We start from the raw sequence: 19,640 nt of genomic DNA, 5'->3' as shown, positions 1-19,640 counted from the left end.
GAAATGAAAACATGTGAGTATATCCATATGCACTGTGAGGCAAAGGACTAGAGGAACCAGGGCTCCTAGTGGTACACAAGCTACAGATGGAAATTCTGACAACTTCCTGGAGGAATTTATAAAACTTTCGCCAACTGTGGAACTGTAATCTCCAGATTCCTGTTTTCAGACACCTGAATCCTCTATTACACAGTCCCAGCAATACAGTAGTACTGCATCTTGTGTTCTACATGTAAATTTAAAAAAAAAAAGTGGTGGATATGAGCTTCTTCCTCCAAGGTCCTCACCTTCAGGATCCCACAGGGATCCATACAATCTACATCTATCTACATGAGACTGCTGAGAGAGAGAGTGATATGGCATGTGTTCAATTGCTAACAGTATGTTGCTGACAATCTACTATTTATCTCATTTTCTGATGCAACTATCATCACTATAAAACATCAGAATAACTACAGGAAATTAGCTCTTAAATGAAGAACAGATGGACCAAACTGAATCCAGACAAGACCAAAGTGATGCTTCTTTGCAAAGGGAAACATATTGAAGACCTCCACCTTTTCTTGATGGGAAACAGCCATTCTTTCCACAGTTGGATGGAAATTCTAGGTCCTCTTTGACTCCTCAAAAAACTTGGATGCATATGCTTTTGGTAGCATATGCTTCCAAAAAATGTATTATTTCTCTATCTTGTCCCTCCCCCCCATATGAGAATCTGGCCAGTATGGTCAATGTATCAGGCACCTACAGACTGCATTACCATGCTTCACCGTAAGCAAAGAGAAATCAGAAGACAAAGCATAAAATCTTCTTTCTACAATATGCTGCTTCCCATTTTCTTCTCATATCTAACTCCTAGAAGCATTTCCACTCTGTGCCATGTGTCTGGCTGTTCCAATGTCCATTATAAAGCTTGAGCCTAGTTTTGAAAGCACTTACTGATGTACTAGAGCTAGCATCATGAAAAAACAAGGATTGATAGCTGTACCAACTGCACTTCTCTGCAATAAAGCATCTGAAAGTTGAGTACAAAGCATTCTTTACTAAAGAGATCTAGCTATAGAAAGCTGCATAGATGGAGCAGAGGCTAAAGCAGAGAAGTGTTTGGAAGAGGAAGCCAACCTGTTTGCACATGACTTGGATGTCAGCTGGATTGTAACACTTCTGTGAAGAGTTCTCACCATTTAGCTTTAGAAGACACTTTCTGCCTACTACTCTTGCCAAAATGTAAGCCCTGAAAAATACTGTCAAATAGAAAGAGGAGCTCAACAGGATGTATCTAGAAGAAGGAATAAAATAATTACATCCATTAGTGAAGAATAAATATCCAGATTCAACCAAAACAACTAAAGAAGGACAGACTCAAGAATAGAGATCTTATATATCTACAGTCATAAGCAGCGTAACCTTCAAAACAAGAAGAAAACCTGCAAAAAAGAAGAAAAAATGCTCAGCCCATAGAAAACTCTGCAAAAGCCATAAGAAAGAGCATCTTTTTACATTAATGACACAACATGCCAGAAAGGAAGAATAAGTCATACATGCAGTGACTGAGAATACACAGACAACCAACAAAGAGGCAGATATTTACGCTGTACTTAATTCCATCAAAAGACACTTAATGAAGATTCACAGAAATTCAGTTTCCATATGTGGAGCTACAGCTTTGGATTAGAAATGCATTTCAGTTCATTTTCTCCAGCAGCAATCAAAATATCAGTATACAACTGGAAACAGGTATTACTCTTAATCTTAGGTATCTTTCAATTGATAGTCTGAACAATATGCAATAATCATACTGTGACTGGAAATCACAGCAAATTAAGAATAAAAAGGTGCCATGTGACCACCTAAACCTGACAAACAGTGGATAACCTACGTCCATGTCATTCCTTACATATATTAATCAATGAATTACAAGCTGAAAGTAAAAACATTAGATGATGTTAATGCAGCAGATTTCTACATCATGGGTACAATCATTCACATAACTGAAGCAAAGTGGAAGGCATTGTTCATGCAAAAGAAAACAAGGTGCAATTTTCATTGGCTGCACTATCATTTCTGTTGAATGCATAATATATGTTCATCATTTCCTCTAGTTTTACATGAAAAATCTATGAGAAGGGTCATATACACTCTGCATTTCTTTTAGTTAAAAATCAGAAAAGTTATATTTTCTGCCAGTCTAACAGAACACAGAATAGAAATTGTGAGATTAAACTAAAGGTGTTATTGTCATTAATGTTTGCTGTATTTTGCTGAGTTGTCACAATTCAGTTAAAATCAACCATGAAGGTGGTAAAAGTCTGGCACTTCCTCATGCATGTCTGACCACAATACTGTAATATATCGTTCTTCTACTTTTAAACAATGCCTGCAACTTTTAACATTTCCACACTCCAGCTCATGCAATGCTAACAGAGCACCATTCAGCAGATGAGTGAAAAGAGAACAGATTCTGGTTGTTTGTCATCTTCATGGCTTTCTAAATCAGCAGATGGTACAACAAAACAGACAATTTCCTCATCTGTTGTGTCCTCTGTTCATATACAATGTGTCTCAGAAATGTTTACAAAGGCCTCAGTCTGCTCACGTGACTTGTCAGGAGGAGCATATGCAATCCCTTTAGCATCTTCCAGAACCAGTCAAAATAAGGAGGTTTCACTTAGCTCATACAGGAAGCCAAATTTCGGGACAAAGTGGGAAAAAAGCTGTTGAACCTCACTGCCTGTTATGAAACTACACTGACATTCCGTTGTGCAATCTCAGAGATACTCCCTGCCTCAGTTTTTCCATCAGTTATTGGGATGATGTTAGCAATCCTCCTTTCTAAAACTTCAAGTGAAAAGTCCCATATAGGCCTGACCTACTGCTCACAAAAGTAATTGGAAAGACCCTCCAGAAATCTTGCAAGTGGTTGTTTATCACTAGTATGCTTAACAGTTAAGCAATGCATCTAGTTGAAGGAGCATGAGATTTGTATATTGGATCCCTTTATTAAGTTCCAGGCACCCATTTATCTCAATAAATAGCATAAGCAATGGTAGCTCTTTACATCTCATTGAGCCAAAGTTTACAGCTTCTCCAGCCATGAGATTCACATGCACAATATCATGTTTCTGTATGTGCTTTTAAAGATAGAGCAATCCAAACCAGGAAGTTTAATTAAATGATTTGATACATTCAGGAAAATTGAAGCACGAAGTTTCCTATACGGATCATTTAACACAAATGTCTGAGGATATCCTCTAGATAACTACTGGCAGAGAAATTTTATATATTCCCTGATTGGTTTCTCATCTCAGAATGCAGTCATTTAACTGTCATTTGGAGTTAAATAAAACATCCTGGCCTCTAGATAATCATGGTGTTGCAGAGTTTTCAGCAGTCTGAAGGTACAGTTTGTCATTCCCAACCACATGTCTAGCCATCTCTGCCTCCAAAAAGAGCCCTTTGTACACTGTATTTGCCTTTATTTACTAGATTTGCTAGATGAAAATATGCACCACAGATTTATTATTGTTTGTGAATAAAATGCTGAAGATATCTTAGGCTAATTATATATAAATATAATTACCATTTTTAGTTATAGATAACACTGAAAAATTATGCTTTAAATAAATAAAATATGATGACCTGAGTTTAATTCTGTAACATTTATTTATCCTGGGAATGCTTTCTTTCAAATGTGAGGTGCCTAGGAGCACAACTGGCTAAAAGTCATGTTTGATGTATATTTAGTGCTTGCCAAGTTAAATGGAGAAATATATTTGACAGCAGTTTATAAATGTTTGTATATGTTAGAATCTGCCTGCTAATGAGAAATTTGGATTAGAGGGACATAGCCTGCAATGCTTCTCTCTTTTTTTGGATGGTCACCAAATAGTTAAGAATACTTTATCTGAAGGCATGTTAAACCTTGCAGAACTCCATGACACGTCCACACTGTCAGCCTTTATTAAATTACTGTGGTGACTTCTTTGTAATCATTTGAGGTTTTCCATTACTTTAAATTCACCTGCACATTCAAAATAGTATTTCTGAATAAACAAAAGGCCCATTACATAAGACTTTAAAAAGTCTAATTTTTTTTCTTCCAACTACTCCCTTTCAACTACTCCATAAAAGCCAATGTCACCTCAGTGCATTGGCAAGTGCACATACGCAGAACCCCTTTAGGAATTAATGCCACATAAACTTAAGTTCTCACACATCCCTGTAAGACGGCTTCTTATGCCAGACTGACAACAGTGCAACAGACTGCTTTTATACAGGGTACATTTTCCCATCTCAGACTTATTAATATTTTTATGTGTTAAAAAATATACCTTGAATACCTCTGACACCTTTGAGACAGCAATCTAGTAGCCAAGTGATCTGGATTCAATTCTCAATCCTCACAGAGACTACTGGTGCCACACTGGACAAACCATGTATCATGGGATTTCAGCAAGCACTTGGCATTTGCCTGAACTTCCCTTCAAGGCAGCCAGTGGGGCTTTTAGTTTTAGTAGGGTCAAATTTAGTCCAGCACTGATCGCTTCTGAGAATCCCTACCTTAACTTTGCTGAATATTCACTCTGAAAGGGCGGATAACAATATATTCTTGTAGGAAACACTTCTTTTGTGGAATATCTTTGTCTGACTCACCTATTAAGCTTTTTCTTGGAAGGAACAAACTCCCACTATCAATGCATGATAGCTAATGTTACTAAGTTAACTCTCAGCTGCAGCCCCAGGCTGCATGTCTACCACAGATAACAAAAAATACATTCCTTGAGACCAGTACTCATGTCACTATTAATGCAAAGCATGTTTTTGTTATTTCAGAATCTCCATATATTCAATGCAAATGTTCTTAACTATGTCCTATACCGCTTGTCCTTGATTAAACCTCTTCTAGATAGTTAATCATTAATGATTTCTTTACAGTTGCTGTGCAAACAGTTCATTCATGCCTATGACATATCAAATTTCACAGATGTGTTCTTTAATTGGATTCATTTATTTCTAATCTACCTAAGCCCTCACTACTGTAATGCTTGACTAAATATACATTAAACTCACTTATTTAAACTGCTAAAATAAATTTGAGATGTATTCTATGAATAAAAATACTTGATTGAATACATGTAATACCATTGTTATTGTGTACCTAACTGAGCAGAAATTATTGGAAATAGCACTCTATATAGCTATACGATATGCTTGGACAAAAGGATTTGAAAGGATGCTGAAGGTTTTTTAGCAGAGATTATAAGTTAACAGGTTTCTAAATCCTAAGGATTCCTATAGCACATTAAGATATATGCTAAAGAGAAACAAAAGAAGCTCCTCATGTTTTTCATGACTGAGGTTGAGTGTTTTCATTTTAAAATCCAGCCACTTTTTTTAGAGATAAGAGCTTCATACAAGTTCTGTCCCCTCATGGCAAGGGAAAGGGCTAAAACAACTGAGATACTTTCAATAGATCTGACTATTCTATGTTTTGTAAGTATCAGTAACTGAAAAGTTGGCACAAAATTGGTTAAAAGTCCTGTTTCTGAGTGTTTAGAAGCCACAAAAGACAATTATGTAGCTATGGACTCCAAGTTATCAGGGGTATTACCATGCTCTCCTCTATGGGGCTTAAATATGGTGTTTGAAACCTAGTTTCAGATTTTGGTGAAGACTCCTCTAATTGATATGCTTCACAACTTACACTGAGAAGTTTCACAAAAGAAAAATGCATCACATTGTAGAGAGGTCACCGATAACACAGACTGCCTTGTGTGTAAGAAAATGCACATCATTGTATAATTATACAGTAAATGAAGATTATAAAAATTAGGATTACACCTCATACCATGCACAAATCCCTCATGCACTGACACCTCAAATATTGTATACTCTGACCTTTCCATCTGACAACCTGAAAAAGCTCAGAGTGGGTCAGCAAGGGTGGTGGGCTTGGAAGAGCCTCACTATGAGGAACAATTAAGGAGACTCCTCAGGCTGAAAAAGAGATGGCTGGGACAACAAAATAAAATCTGTAAATTATGAGCAACATAGAGAAAATGAGTAGGAAGCAGTTTTTCGCTTTTTATTCTAACACAAGAAGTATGAGCTATGAAAGGAATGAAAAGGTAACACTTTCACAACAAAAGGAGGCCTTTCTTACCACATTTACTTGAACTTGGCAAAAGTTCACATGGTTTAAAAAAGTAAACAGATAAATTTGTGGAGGAAAAAAACCACTAACACACTCAAACATCTCACTTCTTAGGAAGTCATCTGAACTTCTTGAAGACTGGGAAAAAATGTTAGGGAAGCATTACTGCATGTTTGTCCTATTTTTAAACTCTTTCCAAAGCATTTGCCGCAGTCACTATCAGTATGTGTCTGATCCTGTATAGCTGTTCTTATGTTACACTCTATACTACAGTAGTTAAGCAATTTCATACTTCAGCTCCTTTGAAACTGTGCAGTGAAGAGTGGTCCTGACAATTTGTTGTTATTACTTTTAATAATTTACTGTAAAAGTTAATTTATTCATATTTCAGATTTTATCAACTCCTCTACGTTCCCCATAATTAAAGCCTCTGTTGTGACAACCTTCCTAAGATCCTTAAAATCAGTTAGTTTTTCTGTGATGACTTTCTGGACAAGCTTCTGTGATCTGAGAATAGTTTATTCGAGAAAAATTTTGTTCTTGAAAAATTGTTTACTGATTATTCTCTTTGTTCCTCCTTGGAAAATTTCCTATCTGCACACCTCATAACATACTTGTCCATCATTCCAGCCTGCTTTTTCTGATCAGCTGTGCCCCATAATGAAGAGGTATGTTGAGTCCAAAGGGATTCATGAAGTCCATGTGGTGAGGAGTTCCCATTTACAGTAGGTCACTTTCTCTTTCATCAGATTAGTCCTTTCCTGTCCTAAAACTTTCACCTTCCTCAGAAGCAGCAAGATTTTTCTACAATGAAAGCCTTTTCAATTCACTTGCCCAGAGTTCCTTAGCTTTGACCAAGGGACAGCACTTTGCCACTGAGGGCTGTTGTGTGCCATTATCTGCCCACAAAGCAAGAAACCATGATATGATACTCAATAAATGTTTTTCAACTGTACCTTGTTGCACTTAAATTTTAGAGGAGCTAAGGGAAGGAACACAGGCAAGGACTTGCATGTGTTTTTTGGCATTTGGGGAGAATGGTTTTTTGGTTTTTTTACAAATTAATGTACTTGTTTTCTCGTTTCATTATTTGTACCTGATTTAGACTGCCTTTTGTCTCCTTCCCACGCACAACCAAATCTCTACTGCAGCCAAATCCCACTCACCGTACTTGCCGCTTGAGTCTAAGGCTCTGTTTATATATGGCTCAGCCTTGGTCATCCAGCTTCGATAGACATACAACGTATAAAGCATTTATGTTGACAAACAGCAAGAAAAGCCAATAGCACAATGCTTTATATAACACATAATTCTCCATTTTATTTGACACTTTCCTGGTAATCACTGCTTCTAGCTCCTCAAAGTATACATTATACGTGGTTATATTTGTTAAGTGGGTTCATTATATGTAAAAATTGATACAAGATAACCTGCCTGACTATCTAGGCCCTCTGGGCCACAGAGTAAGTTAAACTACCATACATTGAACCACCATACTACTGCTGACTGCTCATCTTCTATCAAATTCAGAAAAGAGACTTTTTTAATGGTAGTTAATGATTTTCAACAATAGTCCTTACAACAAGCCATGATTAACATACACAGTTCCAGAAATGCATGCCAATGTCAAAATCCAGCTTCTGAAACTGAAGAATAAGTTTCCAGTGGGTTGAATGGTTATAGGTAGTGAAATACTTACTAGGCATATATAAAATTTCTCAACAAATACATAAATAAAAAAATCATTTAATAAAACACAAGAACATCTAGCTACAATCTTCTTAGAAATTTAAATCTATCATCTGACTAATACCTTTTCTCTCTTGGTCCTTGCTTTGACTAGGACAGTCAGGGGCCTTATCTGGCTTCAGCCACTCTGTTGTCACTGCTTCACATGCACATTTATTAAGGGTTTCTGGATGCCTGGAAGTGTCTCTGTCCAGGCCACTGCATGTTCCCATAAAAATGTCCAGAGCATACATGCAGACTGACTCCACTGCCATCCTACAACTGTCCTTGGACCAACACTACAGCTAATCTGCAACTGGAATAAATGAACATTTGATTTGGGTTTGTACAACAACTCCAATATATCATAATGGATATACTGGATTTACCATACATATGGATTTACCATATTTCTGGTGACCACTTCTGTAGCACATATGCAACAACTCCAGAGTATCACACCTGTGCAAATGCTGCTGTGCACCTTGTCTCTTACTGCTTTCTTGAACTCACTAGATATCACCATGGAAGCCTTAATTGCGTATTCCCATGTTAAGTTACACGGTTGTAGTCACACAGATATGAAGTTTTCTTTGGACTGAAGCCACATCCCCACTCACATTACTGGTTTTCACAGACTAGGAAGCACTAAGGAGGCTGATCATCTTTCAGAAGATTACACTTTTGCTTTAACTCTCTTACTCACAGCTTAAGATCAACAGAGTTATGTTGGGGAACATTGTTCAGTAGTTTGGCTGCAAATGGGAGGATACTATCAGGCTATTTATCCCCAAAATCTAGCCTTTATTTGAGCAAATACTCTACTGGGATATGCTTCGTGAAGCAGTCATTAAAGGTTATTATTTTGTTCTGGTACAAAATAGTCTTTGGAAACAGCAAGAGAAAAATAGTGCGCAATGCCTTTGCGTGGATTTCAGTTAACCAGGACCTAAGTCAGAGGGAGAGAGTTTTCTATAGCAACAGCCCAGGCTACCAGCTGCCAAACATAGTACAGAGATGATCGAAAGCCACAGGGTACTTGGGAACAGGCTGCCTTTAGGGCAGACTGTGCATGTTCACTTCCTAACCGACAGCACAGATGTAAGAACGTTGAATATTGGATGAGTTTAAAGATCTTCTATGTCAAAATATCCACACAATGCTAGGGATATAGCCAAACTTTAGTTAGCCAGGCATTTGAGTTTCCATAGCTGCACTGAAACTTCAGCAGATAATAGCTGTTATTTTCAACATTGCTGCCCCCAAGATTTATACACAGTGGTTTGTAGCTGAAAAACTACGTCTGTTCTTTATTAGATTCCAATTCAACACAGTAACAAATGCGTCCTTCAAGCCATCTCTCTTTGGCAAAGCCAAGGAATATTCTTATTTCTAAGCGTGTGCCTAAGGGTTTTTTTTATTTCAAAACTGAATTCACTAGTATATAATCATGTACTGAAAGTTATGTCTAAGCACTTTTAGAGCCTACCATGTGCTCAAGTGTTTTAGTAAATCAGGACTTCTGCGATTTAATTGCACTAAGTGGATGATAACAAAAGACAACAACAGGAATAAATTGTCTAACTGTGTTAAAGATCATGTGATTGACTCCAGACTTCAGTCGTCCCAAGCCTTCAGAAGGGTCAGATGCTGTACCCTTGTTCACACAGAGTGATGCCTGCCTCCATAAATAGTGTCATCAAAGTGAAAGGGGCTGCCTCTGAAGCAACCTACTGAGTACGAACATGTGTGCTGGAGCCTGGCCCATGCTGTAAAGTACAAAAGAGAGGTGAGAGAAGGAGAATTAGATTTTAAACAGATACTTGCCACTGTTGAACGGACAAAGGAGATTTATTTGTTAACACTTAATTTAGGCCATGTCGAAATGCCACGTTTGTGTGTGTACATATAAAAACTAGCAAGAACACCATAACATAGAGGGAAGAGCTTACTTCAGAAGCAGTTTAGTAACTTATCACACCTGTCGTATCTCATTATAATTACAGTGAAACAACATGGGAATCCCAGCAGTACTGAGATGCAGCACAGAACAATGAGAGCAAGCATGCAACAGATTAAGGAAACAGAAGCAGAGCTAGTAAAATTGTAAGCCTGCTTAAGGAACACACTGTTGCTGTTATGAAAGCAGGAGCCCGTTCTGCATCCAGTTTTGTGCAGAGTATTGAGATGGTGATAGTGTGGTGGGGAATCCTTTGGTAGCAGTTCAACTGCCTGGCCTGCCTCTTCTGCACAGCCACTAACACAATTCATAGATGAGATATAACTGTCATGTGGTAAAACTAGCAGATGCTCTTCCAACTGCCTCACTTGTCTTCAGATCTCTCAACTATTACAGAGCAGTAAACATAATCCTAAACTCCATGGCCTGTGGTCTCCCCCTCCTCTGCCATGTAGGAGGACCACTGGAGTTAATCCCCAAAGGGCCTGAAGCACCCAGCTGCTGTAGTAGTGTTCACAAGCCTCGTTTATGCCATTCAGAGTGCGGAAGGGCAGAGTAAGGATAAAGTGTGAACAACCTCTCTAGCAGGAACAGCTGTGCTACAGTGTACAGTCCAATGCTTCCATGTAATGTGAAATCTGTGGCAGTTTACCTTAAACCATAAACTGTGGCATTTTAGGAGTAAGAGTCCCTGGAGCGGGCCCTGTACCTTTCATCAGTGGAGTGAGGCAGACAGCTGGAGATAGTAATTACTTCAGCCATTGCCCCTGCTGAATGTGTCTCAACCCCAGACAATCATTTTACAAGATCTGTAACTCAGTGTTTGGGAGGAGGGGGTTTCCAAAGGCCTGGAACAGTTGACACACCGAATGGGAAAAGGATGAAGCATTTGAGGTCACTTTTCTTTCCTGGAATAGAGACACTTATTTGCAATCCTGATTTCATGCCGTGTGAGACTATCAGTATGTATGCATTTAAACTAACGACTGTTTTCTCTTCCTGTGGATCTGAGCTGCAGTCCTTTAATCCTTACGCTAGCAAATAAAACTTTCTTCATACGAGCAGTGACTGTAGACTCTGGCCCACAGTTTTAGTGCCTTGGCCATTACAGTCACCTGGTTTAAATACAAGCATAGAAATTTGGAGTGAATTAAACAAATGGTAGCTAGGAAAGCCCCTACATGAACAAAGAAGAACTGCAGAAACGTATTGTGGACACCTGGAAAAGCCTGTCTCCTATTTGCAAGAAATATATAAACAATGTTCCAGGGAGACAAGTCTGTAATAAAAACTAATGGTGAACAAACAGAATACCGCACTGAGTAGTTCAAGAGGAATCCTTTTATACTTTTTTCTTTGAGGCATATGCTTCCCAAGCATTTTGATTTATTAAAACAATTCCTCTATATATTTACATTGCTAATCAAATCATGTGAATGATGGTAGGTTTTTCAGTCTTAGGAAAAAGTATTGTAGATTGAACAGATAAACTGTGCACAATTAAGTGGCAAAATTCCCATTAATACAGAGAAATATAAAGGGAAAGCAGCAAGTCAAATTTGTTTCTACAAACAGTAGAACTACTTAACTACTTAAGAAAAAATATGTTATCCAGTTAAAGTCACTAAGCCTTATATCAAGTATTAAAGTTAGATGGCTAAGCTTACTCATACAACTAGTTCCACTAATGATATGAGAAAGGGTGTGCAGGATTACTTCTGCAAGTAATAACTTTCCCAGTGTATTCACTATCCTACACACTCCATCACACACTTGAGAGATACAAGAGAACATGTATCCACCTTTGACTGAGGAAAAGACTCCATGGCAATTCCAAATAGGTCAATTTTAAAGAAGCACTTAAGAAAGGTAGGCCTGTAGGTATGGAAATATAGTTTGTGGATTCTCCCATTGACTAGGAAGAGAAGGTGAGACCTGATGTCCCAGAGACAGGCCAAAAAGAGGATTCTTATGAAAAGCTATGAAAATATTTCATTGTAACTGTTCAAAATATGGGGAGAGCTTTGTTTCCACCTGAATCACAAATTTCCCTAAAGCCTGCTTAATATGCCAGGGAGGATCGTTTTCAAAGTCTGAGCCATCATGTGTAATGATACCACATTGCTTATACAATCATTTTAAATCTGGTAGTACCCAAAGCTATAAACAGCAATAACAACTTAAAGATTAAGTGTGTAGATACAATTAATAGTTAATTTATTCTAAATTGCATTTACCACATCATTAAGTAAAACATTCATCAATAGGGCAGTTATTTGTGAAACAATTTTTCAAACGAATTGCATTCAATTTGTGCTTCTAATTGGCCAGTTACATAATGCAATGTGAAGAGGTCAGCTGGAACTATATCATATATGTACTATATCATCAGAACAGAGATTAGTCACAATTAGGTACCTAATCCATGTCATCCGTATATGTTATGGCTATTGCTATTCTTTTCAATGCTAAAGGACAATGAAATGTATACAGGAAAGCTTCCTTAGCTTTCTCTGGGGACAAATTATTATAATATTTGCTCGTGCTCAAAAAGTCAAAGGATTTGCACTTTGCATTATCCATTTGTTTGAAGGGAGGTTGTTTGCGATCTAAATATAAACTTAACTTCAGCATTTGCGTTCTCTATTAATTGACTCATACTCGAGTCCCTTTATGTGATAAACATGCACAGCTAATAATCAATGATATAGCAACTGTGTGTACAGAACAAATAAGAAAAGAAACAAATATTCTGTGTCTGTAGGCACATATGTCAAGCAGAATACAAAGAAGAGCAGATACGTGTGCTTTAAAGCTGGAATCCTTAAAGGTCATTTATATTAGGTTTTGACACACTGCTATTACACCAAAAAATAACCTTTCTTCTTGTTGCTAAAATGCCCTTGCCACCGTACCTGTTTAGTTCAGCATATATACTTGCAAACACTCGTTCACAAGCTTACAATTCACTTTCTTGGGATTTATAGAAGATGGAAATGACCCCTTTATTTTCTTAACTGGGGAGTCCCTTTTGCACAAACCCTTTCTCATTCTTGCTGTTTTCATCATCTATGTCGCCCGGGGGAGTTGGGAAGGCACAAGGTAAGAGAGTCTCTCTCTGCCTGCTCAGCCTGCACTGAAACTGGTCCTCCAGACCAGTTTGGCACTTATGCCACTCAGTACTTGCTTCTTTCCAAAACGTCAGAGCACTCCGGTTCCTCTCAAGAGTAAGAAAAATCTCCTTACCCCACGAGCAAACCGAAAAAACTCCTGGGGCTTTCCCTGAGTGAAGAAGTACTGTGCGAGGAGACCAGGGATCTAGCAGGTCAAAACCCTGCACCTTATCTTCCAAAACTTATGATCCCTTTTGCTATTTTCACGCCAATTCAGTGAAAAAGACCGACATTTCCTATTTTCAAAGGCGAGAGGCTTCCCACCTTTCAAGCTCCACCCTGCAGTCCCAAAGGCGACTCTCTGTTATTTCAAAACACAAACCCGTTAGTTCGCACCTCTTCTGCTTTCTCCTCGGCTTCCACACAGGAGGTGTCGATATGCAAAGGTTTGTCTTTCTCTTTTGGAAGCACGTTTTGCCTCGCTGGGTTTATAACACGACTAGGCTGCAGCGGACAAACCTGTGCCTCTGCCAGGAGCCTGCATCGGCACAAGTGGCTCTGCCACGCACCCGATGCCGGGTGGGTGAAGCGCGGGAGGGACCCACGGCATACACACATGCATCCGAGCTGTTCCTGCTTTACTGGAATAATCCAATGTCAGCCGTAAGGAACTGCAGTAGCTATAGGATTTATACCGGAACAAAGTATATCAAACACTTGCAAATTCTGAGTGCTGCGGAACCTTTACTCGGCCCTCCTGGAGTGGATCCTACCTCATACCAGGGAAAAACGTCAAGTACCCGTAACCTCTCATTTTCCCCTGTACTTTCACCACCTACCATCCTCGTTTGAGGGATAACATGTTGACTCTGAATAGCTCGTTAAGACAATTAAACCGACTCTAGGTACGAGGAGCTCAGCATCCTCCCGCCCGACTATCCCGCCATGAACCTTTCCCCAGCAGCTCTCCTCCACCCCAGGGTACCCATTTCAGAGGCTGGCGACATCTCAGTTTTTTAAAAAACAGCCCTTTCACTGCTTGCAGGCACACGGCAGGGCCCGTTCTTCTCATTTGTTTTTCTGAACGGCAGGCTAGCCGTAGGAGGATGATGATGATAATAATAATAGTAGTAGCAGTAATAATAATAATAATGATGATGATGATGCAGTGGAAGCTAAGCCTGTCCCCTGGGCCCAGGGCAGCGATTTCAGCAGCGGCAGCCCTGCTGCAGGGGCAAGCAGAACGCGATTTCTACTTCTGCAGTGCCCTAATGAAAAGCCAGGCAGGCTTGATGAGACCTCAAGGACCTGAGCACACCAAAACTAGATTTTAATGCAGTCGCGCTGCCTGCATTGCAGCCCCCGGCGGCACATGAGGGTTGCCGCAGCCAGTGATGGACCTCCCGGCATTTAGCACCCTCATTTTAGCTAGCCTGGTTCCCCCGCTGTCCTCTCGCCGTCCTCCGCACTCGAGGCAATTAAGCAGAGAGCGCAAGGGGAGCCTTACACCGAGGGGCAACGAAGTTGTGCTGCAGTGTAACCTCATTCTCCAAGGGAAATCTTGAATGAACAACTGTAGTCCTCCTACATGTCAGCCTGGCTGAAAACAGGTCAGCATATAACCTTGTTCTTAAAATCCATATACATGCACGAAAATATACAAGACGCTGCCTCCAGCGAAAAACCAGCTGAGGCGGAGGAATGGGACGGCTCCCGAGGGGAAAGCCGGCTCCCCTGCAGCGCCGTTGGGGGGAGGGGGGACGGTGCGAACCGGGGCTCCCCAAGCCCAGCTTCCAGGCGGGGAAATCCTGCCGGGGCGCGGAGCCCGGGGCGCGCAGGGGCTGGTCGCCCGCCGCCGCCGCGGAAGGGCGCGGAGGGCGGATCGAGGCGCACCCGAGCAGCCGGCTTTGGAGCTGCAAACGGACTGCGAACAAGCTGGCCGCGGAGCCCCCCGCCCCCCCCCGGCCGCCGGTAGCCACCCTGGGCTGGGTTGCACTGGTGGTGCCGGCGGCACTGGTGCACAGGCGAGGGGGGACAGGGCGGCACTGGGTATAACCGGTCCCGCTGCTGAAAAACAGCTCCGAGGGATTTGTCCGACCGGCCCCCGCGGGACCAGGGTACTCCCTGCTCGCTTTGCTGTGCCGGCCTGAAATGCTGGTGCCGTGGTGGTGGCCACCCCGGCAAGCAGGGGACAGATCGAGCCGGATCCCCAGCTGACTTTAAGCAGATCCGCTGGGATCTTTCATTTCCACTCGGGTCATTTGAGGTAGAGTCCCGTGATTGATGTTCACGCTTTTGGGATTAAAGGAAAGGGAAACGACCGATAACTTCAGGTGCTCATAGAAAAACATGTCGCGTTTCTGGTGCAAAACCACTCTAGCATGCTGGTTGCCTTCGGGTCCCTCGTTTCTTGGCGTTACCAGACAGTGACTTCTGTCTCTGCAGTTCCCCCTGCACGTAAGGCAAGCGCTTGGCCTTAACCGAGAAGCATAAAACGCGAAAAATACAGAGAGGGGCTGGTGTGGGGGAAATGAACATACAAATGGGCGTACAAATGTAGGGAACAGCTAGAACAGAGGCGATGATGCCTCTGCTGATCCGCATCCTTGCTGGGTGAATGCCAGCCTAGTACGCCGCCGCGCTCCGCATCCCCTTTTAAAGCGAATGAAAGGGATTTTCTTTAAAGGGGAACCGCAGTTTACTCCCTACACCAGAGTGCTGACCCAGACGCACGCTTCCTCATGCAGGCGCCTGAACCCCTGCCTGCCCAGCTAGGAGCACGATGCCCGTTATCACTTCACGTACCAAAGCGATTCCGTCCGAGCAGTGCAGGAGCCGTGGTCCGCGGCCCCTCCCCCCCCCGCCGCGCCTTGCACGCGTGACCAGAGCCCTCGCTCCCTGCCGAGCCACTTCGTTTTGGGGAGCGCGTCTTAAACTCGGCTACCAAACCGCTCGCCACCTGCGCACTCACGAAACCCGCCACGGCAAGATCGTGATGCTGCCGTCGCCGCCGTTTTAGGAGAGGGGATGGTTGTGCCTCTCAGACGTTTCCAGCACTTACATTTGCCTCCATAGCAATGACAACTGAGCAGCGGAGCGGAGGAACACGCAGCCCATAGGATCAGGGAGGTACCGCCGACCTGTCCGGCCCTACGAGCCTAACGGAGCGTCAGTGCTGCCGCCAGCAGCTACTGCCGTGTCCGGAGGCGACGCTAACAATCGCAGTGATAAACACTTCAAAACAGTCCCACCGAGCTTCTCCTCCCTCACGGGGCCCCTGTGTTTCAGGTTAAGCAGCACAGCTAGAGCACAACCCAGCAATCCCCAAATACAAGGAGATGCGTTGAGACATACGGTGTCTCAGCAGTCACTTTGATTTTATTTATTTTTTAAATTCTATTTTATTTTACTTTTTTAAAAGTTTAACTGACCCTTCTGGTCACCAACTTTCTTTGTGGTTCACTGTAAGGATCGCTCTCCAAGAACAAAAAAGAAATCTCAGAGCTTTGATAGAGACTCTGGATGAAATTAAGAACTTCAAACCCCAGATTTTTGAAAAGAAAAACAGATGTCCTGTTTGTTGAGTATAAATAACTCCGTACGTGGAAACCTTTTTTTTACGCTGCATTAAATTTTATTTAATGCTGGGTGCATTTAAACTGTAAAAAAAAAAAAAAGAAAAAAAAAAAAAGGAGGGGGGGAGCCAAATATGTGGGTGACAAACCTCTAAATCTTTTCCCCTCTCGAAAGAAAAAGAAACAGGCAGACGGGAAACCCTTCATCTAGATGAAAGTGTTCAATGTGTTTCCTTGCAGACCTGGCGAGCCTGCCCTGGTCAGTGCGGCAGCGCGGGGGCTCAGCAGCCGTGATGGGGGGAAGCGGGGAGAGGAGGGAGGGAGGGAGGGAGGAGCGGCCGCCAGGCCCGGCCGCAGCGCGGCCCTTGCGCGGGGCCCGCGGGCAGGTGCCCGCCGCGGGCCCTCGGCCCCTCTCAGCCCCTCTCAGCCCCGCTCGGCCCCGCGCAACTCGTAGCGGCCCCAGGCTGACTTACGTGAGGACGTAGTTGACGCTGACGATGCAGTGCGGGCGGGAGGAGCGGCTGTTGTGCACGATGGTGGCGTAGCTCTGTACCCACACCCAGCCGCCGTGCTTGGCCAGGAAGCGGTAGTACTTGGTGGTCACTTGCCCTTTCACCAGCACTGCGGGGACAAAGCGGGGAGAGCCTCAGCGCGGATCCCGCCTCTGTTTTGCTCGGCCCTGGGAAAGGGGGTGTACCACCATCACCACCACCCCCCAGGGCCCCGTGGGCGAGGAGAGGGGCTGGGAACCCCTTAGCATCACATGGGGAAACGGCGTGGACCGAAACCCCCGTGGGCAAGAGTGACGGAGAGCCCCCGGGGTGTCCCCAAACCAGAGCTGATCTCTCCCACTCAAAACACGCAAAGCCTGGTTGGGGAGGTTGGTGGGACAGGGTGAGTACACCGGGGGGTTGAACCCGCACCCCGACATATCGTCATCGAGAATTAATTCTATATATCTGACTTTGGGTTTTATCTCTTCGTGTTACGTTCTCTGTAAGGAAACTTACCGGAAATTCATATCCTTTTTATTCATCTATCCATGTATTAATGTCATCATGATATCAAAATAGAATAAAGAACAGCTCTCCGAATCGGGCTCACTACCGCAGTCAAAATTACATACACAGATAAGATTTGTGTGACTTGGTGGAAGTGGAACGAAAGTATTTGAATTTCACTGGCATGACTTTTTGGAGCAAGAAAAAAGGGTTTTTCCTAACCGGAATTTGAAGCGAACTGAGCGCCTGAGGTTTGTGCAGGGGAGTTCTTGTCCTACAACCGGGAGCTGAGGAGGGAAAAACAGCCTTTCATTGCCGATCCCCTCCGTCTTCCTCCTGCCTCCTGCTCGGAGCTCAGTCTCTGACGACTTGTTTCATTAAAACCTGCTGCAGATTTTCCTTATTCTCCCCTCCCGTGAACTGGCTTCCCCCGTTCAGACCTAGACGTAAATCCTAGCTAACCCAAAGTCCATTTGCAGAGGGAGGGGGGCAGGGTCTCTACAAGGACATCGTCTCCTTACACAAGTGATGGGCGCATCGCAGGTGGAAGGTGTCACAGCCATGGACGTGGTGGTAAAGAGTCTTCTCTATCAAGTCCTGGGGCTCGTAACCTGTTAGCTCAGCTACCCTGCAAGAGACACAAGCAGCAAATACCGGTGGGTGAGAGGACAGGAGAGGAGGCCAGGGGGAGAAGAAAGGAGGGGCTAGGGGAATAGATTTGGAAATAACCCCAGCTCTACCTGGAATCTAAGAATATGAGCTTCATGTCTAGGCTGGCTCGGAACATGAACATATTGCTGTGGAGCTTGATCTCCGTCACGGCGCTGGGCGGCAGCGAGTGGCCCACGGCGACCAAGCCAACGTTTTGGTAGCAGCCGTCGAAGGGGGACATGTCCAGGCTGTACTGGCGGATCTTCAGGTACCCGCTGCAATGAATGACCTGCCGGAGACACAGGAGAGCTCGGGGGCTGCCTAGCAGGGGAGAGGGTGTGCTGTGACAGGCGTCCCTCCCCGCCGAGGGGACCGGAACAGACCCGCCCGCCGGCCCGGCTGGTGCCGATGCGGCCGCCGGGTGCCCGGGAGCCGCCGCCCCGGCAAAGCGGCACCGTCTGCGGGTTTTCTGCTTTTCTGTTTGGGTTTGGGTTGTTTTAGGAGTTGTGGGGTTTTTTTGTTTTGTTTTGGTGTTTGGGGTTGGTTTTTTTTTTTTTTCCCGTACGAGAGTTCAGCACTGATCTGAAGCCCATTAAAGTCAACGAGATTTTTTTTTTTTTTCCACTGACTTAAGTGGTTTTTGGACCACCTCCTAACTACGCTTTTTATTATTCTTCTAAAAAGGAAAGACGCGGAAGTGCCAAGCCAGTTACAACTTTGTAATGAAGAGTGTATGCGTGTGAGAGAAAGAGTTTACATGTGTGCATATGTCACATGTGTAAGATATGTCTATTATACAGATAGAGCAGGCGCAATCCGTAGCCAGAATGTGTCTTTGGATGTAACTTTAGGTACGTCTCCTAAACGTATCCTTGCACGCGACTGCTGTGTGCTTCAGTCTTACTTGTCTATTTTTAGGGTGTTTCTTCCTGGAGTAATTTCAAGGGATGTTTTTGTCCTACGGCCCGTCGTGGCACAACATCTCCTTACGTTACAGGTACCCACCGCTCTTTGGCGTTGTGCAGCTGACACGAAAGCGGGGAGAAGGTCGGAGAGTGGGGGCTGTCCTCACCGAGGAGCAGAAACCGGGCAAAACCCTGGACTTGGAGAGCTGCCCCTGAAGCTGACGAGTTACCCAATAAAGAAAGAAATTAACCCAGGGCTCTCATTGTGTCACCTGACAGCTTCCACAGACACATCGGGAACGTGGTTGTGTGACGTTCAGTTTAAAAAGAAAAATAAAACAAAAAGTACCCACGGGGAGCTCGATTACTTGGTTTTGTGGTTTGAGCTCTTTAACCTGCAACTCCGAGAGAAATTCTGGCTCTGAACCACATGAAAGAGTACCGGGCTGGGACAGCCCCCGCGGGCAGCGGGCTCGTCTCCACTCCTGTCTTCTCTTTCACCGCCCGCCCTGCGTGCTCGGCGCTGCCGGAGCAGGGGTGCGGGAAGGCGGGG

The 19,640-nt window shown here is 43.3% G+C and overlaps 1 protein-coding gene and 1 long non-coding RNA gene across 4 annotated transcripts in view; one reads left to right on the top strand and one right to left on the bottom strand.

Moving 5' to 3' along the window:
* The window catches only part of SIM1 (SIM bHLH transcription factor 1), a 54,338-nt gene that overhangs the window by 20,529 nt on the left and 14,169 nt on the right, over positions 1 to 19,640 (bottom strand). For all 3 annotated transcript variants that reach the window (XM_074819471.1, XM_074819470.1, XM_074819472.1), the window contains 3 exons: positions 18,272 to 18,471; positions 18,053 to 18,159; positions 17,004 to 17,151 (listed from right to left, as the gene is read on the bottom strand). In XM_074819471.1, coding sequence (XP_074675572.1) covers positions 17,004 to 17,151; positions 18,053 to 18,159; positions 18,272 to 18,471 — 455 coding nt within the window. The remainder of the gene's footprint in view (positions 1 to 17,003; positions 17,152 to 18,052; positions 18,160 to 18,271; positions 18,472 to 19,640) is intronic.
* LOC141921214 (uncharacterized) lies at positions 17,078 to 19,342 on the top strand. The gene is made up of 3 exons (XR_012622585.1): positions 17,078 to 17,424; positions 18,304 to 18,450; positions 19,180 to 19,342. It is a non-coding gene; the product is annotated as an uncharacterized LOC141921214 (long non-coding RNA).

This window comes from Strix aluco, chromosome 3 (genome assembly GCF_031877795.1).
Source record: "Strix aluco isolate bStrAlu1 chromosome 3, bStrAlu1.hap1, whole genome shotgun sequence".
Classification (NCBI taxonomy): Eukaryota; Metazoa; Chordata; class Aves; order Strigiformes; family Strigidae; genus Strix; species Strix aluco.
Note: the sequence above shows the minus strand (reverse complement) of the source record. Positions and strands in the feature narration are given on the sequence as shown.